Source organism: the organism of the source record quoted next, unplaced genomic scaffold, assembly GCF_019419815.1.
Source record: "Pyrus x bretschneideri cultivar Hongxiangsu unplaced genomic scaffold, Pyrus_bretschneideri_v1 Contig10, whole genome shotgun sequence".
NCBI classification, from domain to species: Eukaryota; Viridiplantae; Streptophyta; class Magnoliopsida; order Rosales; family Rosaceae; genus Pyrus; species Pyrus x bretschneideri.
Genome location: NW_025999391.1, coordinates 7375269 through 7380721, shown reverse-complemented (window position 1 = coordinate 7380721; position 5453 = coordinate 7375269). Strand labels below are relative to the sequence as shown.

Sequence of the window (5453 nt, the reverse complement as noted above, 5' to 3'; positions counted from 1 at the left end):
TTCGTCCAATTGGGGGTCCCACACGTCACCGACGGCAAATGTGATTTAACGGACGTAGCAAACGGGGTGTCATCTATAAAAAGGAAAATACACGTACAAAAATAAAATAAACAAAAAATGTAAATGAGAAGCAATAACCCCTTTAAAACCCCATTCGTCACTTCAAACCCTCCCTCTTTGCTTCCGCGCAGCCCTCGCCTCCCCCTCTCTCTCTAGCTCCAAGCCTCCCTCTCTGCTCTCTCTCCTCAGATCTCACAGAACACACAGAACCAAGAATTCCAGAGAGAGAGGTGCAGAGAGAAGAGAAGATCACAAGCTCTGAACTTCATATATGGCCCAGCAATCCAACGGCGGCAGCGATCTGGGCACTCAGCAGCAGCAGCAGCAACAACAGCAGCACCACCAGCAGCAATGGATGCACCAGCAGCAATGGATGGCCATGCAGTACCCGGCGGCGGCGATGGCGATGATGCAGCAGCAGATGATGGTGTACCCGCAGCATTACATGCCTTACGGGGCGGCTCCTCATCATCCTCACCACAATCCGTACCAGCAGCAGCCTCAGGCTGTGGCGTATCAGCAGCAACAGCAGCCGCCGAAGCAGCAGCAGTCGCCGTCACAAAAACAGGGGCCCAACGACGAGGTCAGGACCATCTGGGTTGGTGACCTTCATCATTGGATGGACGAGACTTACCTTCACGGATGCTTTGCGCACACTGGACAGGTTAGCTTTTAGCTTCAGTGGATTTCATGTACATAATTACAGCTCTATGATTGATTGGAGGTTGATGTTTTCTTTTATGATTGTTTGTTGTGTGATTGTCGTAGTGTTTTCTTTTATGATTGTATATTGTGGGATTGTCATAGTGTATCCTAGCTTATCTTGGCAGTTTTTCGGTGGTCAGAAATGGAACGCTGATTGAAAGAGTAAGATTAACACTAACCACCCACTTCGAAAATCGCTCTTGGTACATCAAGATGCGTATACCTAGATAGAAGTGATGAAGGTTTTGAGTATGTTCAGTGGAGAGGTCTGTTTCTTTACTGGCTATGTAGGGTCAACTCTGTTTATTGTAGATTGGCGGCTGGTTCAGCTTATAATAGTATCCTACGACCAAACAGTGGTATATATGGTCTATGAATACTGTTGAATATGTGAGATTTCTAGCAACAGTTTCTTGTTGAATATAATGACCATAGCTTAACAAATTAAATGCAAAACCCTCCTTGAGTGAGTATCGTGTTTATCCGATAGAGGGACTGAGGGAGCAATAGCAGTTGATCCACTCCCATTTTGTAGTAGTGTTATGGCAATGCCCATTCTACTGCAAACCATTCATGTGGTGTGAAACTCTTTTTCCATGTTTTGATTATATTTGTCTTTACTTTAGGTAGTTTACATGTCTTCTGTCAACTATGGGGAAACCAAAATTTTCACTTTGAACTTCGGATATGTCAATTTTCAATTATTGCAGAGCCAAAATCCTTATTTGAATGCTATTTTGGGCATCCGATCATCTAGTAGTTATATTTGATACGGATAAGTAAGCTTCTGTTTCCAGCCTGTCATCCTCCCCTGCTAAATTGGGGTCAAGTGAATGATAGTGATTATTGGGCACTTGGGATGTTTTTTAATTGTGTAGTTATCTCATGTAGCTTTTGCGGCCTCTTGTTTAGTATTGCCAAATATTTGACAAAATGCTGTTGTCAAGTACTTTGCCGCTAACTATGTGCTTTTGGTGTCACGAACTTTGCAGGTTTCCTCAATTAAGGTAATACGCAATAAGCAAACTGGTCAGTCAGAGGGATATGGATTTGTTGAGTTCTATTCACGTGAAGCAGCTGAGGAAGTTTTGCAGAACTATAACGGAACTGCAATGCCAAATACAGAGCAGCCTTTTCGTTTAAACTGGGCAACCTTCAGTGCCAGTGATAAACGAGCAGACACTAGTGCTGATCTATCTATCTTTGTAGGAGATTTGGCTACAGATGTCACTGACACTATGTTGCAGGAGACTTTTTCTAGTAGATATTCATCTGTTAAGGGAGCGAAAGTTGTTCTAGATGCAAATACCGGACGTTCAAAAGGTTATGGTTTTGTTAGGTTTGGTGATGAAAATGAGAGGGCAAGGGCTATTGCCGAAATGAATGGTGCGTATTGTTCGAGCAGGGCCATGCGCATCGGTGTTGCAACACCCAAAAAAGCACCTGCATATCAACAACAGTATTCTTCACAAGGTATGATATTTTTGCTTTATATTGGTTTCTTCTGCCCTTCTTTATGAATATATGTCTCCATCGAAAGTCCGCTCATTATTGTCCATGCACCTTTGATAATAAGTCTAGCTTGCTTATCATTTACAGAATTGCAATTTCTCAAGCTCCACAATTCCCTTTTTTTTTCTTTCAATGTTCTGTACTTTGCTCTATGATCATTTAATGTCAGTTGTATCTATCTGCCGTTTTGTGATGTAAGATGATATGTTAGATGGTTTTAGATAAGAGTTGGAGAGTGGTTCAGAAAAAAAATCGTAAGTGAGTTATTGGCAACATCATTGCCTATTCTTGTCTATATTTGTTGTGCTTTTTAATTCTTACTCCAGCGTCTTTTATTAGAGAGCTTCTCTAATTCTACTACAGCAATGGTAATACAAATCATCATCATTACATCAATTGTTGGAGGCATGGCGGTTCATGTGGCTTTGTGTTTTTAGTTCGCCTGTTTAATGCTCAAGGCATGAGTGAATTTTATAAGTTTTAGTTTTTTGGATTATTTGTTTTCTTTGCTTCCTATTTCGTGGTCTTATCTCTTCGGTTCTAGATTTTGTTTTGAGAGTTTTATAGGGTCGTTTCCTGCATGTTAAATTCTTTTCATAGATACCAAATCTATAATGTACGGGTTGTTGCTGATACTAACATCTTCAAAAGAAAGTTTCAATTACAATTAAACATTTTTAGGAATTTATTTTCCTATCAATTGATTTCAAACTTGGTTTCCACAAACACTAATGTTTGTTCTCCTCTCCTGGAAACTTTCATTTCAAACTGCACAGGAATTTTTATTATTTTATGTTCTTCTATTACTATTTTATCCGTTTTCAGCATCTCTCTTAACTGCTTTGGTGAAACCACTAACAATTAGTCATTTAATTGCTGACATAAGGTATGTATGTACTGGTGGTTTCATATGCTGAGTACTTTTTCCTATCTTTGCAAATTGTCTTCATGAAGTTCGGTAATCTTTAGAAGTTTAGATGAAATCCCACCTGAAAGTTTCAAATCTTTAATTTAGTTGAGTTGTTATTCAAAGTGAGAAGTTAAGCTTATGCCATCTCACATGCGTTGTTAGTATTTTTCTTTGCTTCAGAAAGAGTAGGTTTCCACCAAGCTAGTTGGATTTTTACTTATAATGCCATTAGGTTTTAACCTGCTATGGCACTCTGTGCCAAACAAATCCACTGTTACACGTGCCCCCATCTGAAAGGAAATAAAAGATAAGAAGCCTGGATCCGCTCCTAGAATCAATCATAAGTTCTAGCTTATTGTTGGAAAATGCAGCTTTCTACTTTAACATGTGTATTTCGAGTGGGACTAAATGTATTACCTTTTTTTCCCTTGACTTAGCATTGGTATTGGCTGGTGGTGGACATGCATCAAATGGTGTCGTCGCCCAAGGTTCCCAGTTTGACAGTGAGCCTAATAACACAACTGTAAGTTTGTGTCTTCTTTCTCATTAAAAGTATCATTAACCTTATATAGCTCTTTAATCTATCACTTTTTGTAGATATTTGTTGGAGGGCTTGATTCTGAGGTCAATGATGAAGACCTCCGGCAGCCTTTTTCTCATTTTGGTGAAGTTGTCTCTGTGAAAATACCAGTTGGAAAAGCGTGTGGTTTTGTTCAGTTTGCTAATAGGTACTCTTCTTATTTAAGATATATGGGTCCTAATATCTTGTTATTTGGAAATAAAGCCGCAATGTCAATATCAATGTTAAAATGATTTATTAAACAATAAACTGTATATAAGAAATACAATCAAAATTTTTTGAAGACTGAAGGAGGTAGGTAGTAATCTTATTTTGTGGAACCATCAACCATGTAACGGACTACCTAATATTGTTTCGGTTTGCAGGAAGGATGCTGAGAACGCAATACAGATGCTGAATGGAACGGTTATTGGCAAGCAAACAGTTCGACTTTCTTGGGGTCGCAGTCAGGGGAACAAGCAGGTAATACATGGTCATTTATTTCATTCAATTGTCTGCTGACTATCAGGCTATGTAACACTTAGAAATCTATCCCTGAATATCACCTGTATTTCTCTTGGCATTTGTCTGGTTTGATCTTTATTGTGCTCTACAACATACTACGGCAACACATAATCTCCCGTCCCTACCCGCTTCTCTTCTTGCACTCCAAAATGATCCCAATGTCAGCAACATTAGACTACCACAATTATGCCCCATCCTTTGGTAAAGTTCCACCATTTTCGCACTTTGTTGACCCCACCCCTATACCCTACAACCTAACCTCTCTTAGAGTTGATGAATTGTCCCCTAGGGTGATTCTCTCTCTCACCCGGTTGTAATTTTCTCATTGTTGACTACATGTGTTTTTGCAGTGGAGGTCGGATTCAAGTAACCAGTGGAATGGAGCACACTATGGAGGACAGGGCTATGGCGGGTATGGACATGCTGTGCCACAGGGTCAGGACCTGAGCATGCACACCGCAGCTGCAGTTAACGGGGCTTCTTAACATGGCTATCGCAGTTGCCAACAGCGTGTAAACTGAACTTACAAAAGTGGCTTTTTAGATATAGTTTATCAGTGCCTTTAATTGAAGTAGGGTTGATTTAGCAGCCCGTTTAGCTAAATCTGTAATGTGAGGAATTTTTGATACCGGATTGAATTGATTATCTTGGAAGTCTGTGTGAGATGAATACTTGTGTCTAGAGTTTTGGGTGTGCCTGACAATCTTCGAATCAACAGGAATTCTTTTGACCCGCAAAATATACGTATTTGAGAAGTAAACGTACTATCCGTAATACGTTTATACTGATGTGATATGGTATTTAGTGTTTAGTTTTTATACTTGTGCAAGTTTTTATCAGTTTGACAGCTTGAACTGGTAGAACACATGCTATGGTTGCGCAAAAAATGAGCAACCCCGGCGTTTTTGGTCTCGCCGCACTAGCGTTTGAGAAGACATCGAACGAGGTCTGGGTATCCCGTCCACCATCTTCTCTCTGGTTCTGTTTCTGGATTTGCTTGGGGACAGGATTCTCTCTGTGCGGTCTCGTTTCTGCTTGCTTTTTGTTGCTATAGGAGGTGAGGTGGGAACCGAAAGACCTCGTACAGTTAACTACTTGAGCTACAAGTTCTTTTTATAATGTCCGCTTTCCTTGTGACAAACTTGCGACGGACAATAGTTGTTCTTAGATCGGTTTTCCGTT

The 5453-nt window shown here is 40.3% G+C and overlaps 1 protein-coding gene across 1 annotated transcript; it reads left to right on the top strand.

The window, feature by feature from the left end:
- Positions 1-212: 212 nt before the first annotated feature.
- LOC125469982 (polyadenylate-binding protein RBP47-like) lies at positions 213-5045 on the top strand. Its single transcript, XM_048568291.1, has 6 exons — positions 213-724; positions 1758-2238; positions 3625-3710; positions 3785-3915; positions 4133-4229; positions 4622-5045. Exons 1-6 carry the CDS (start codon positions 332-334, stop codon positions 4754-4756), a joined length of 1323 nt encoding a protein of 440 aa, XP_048424248.1. The 5' UTR covers positions 213-331; the 3' UTR covers positions 4757-5045.
- Positions 5046-5453: the final 408 nt, after the last annotated feature.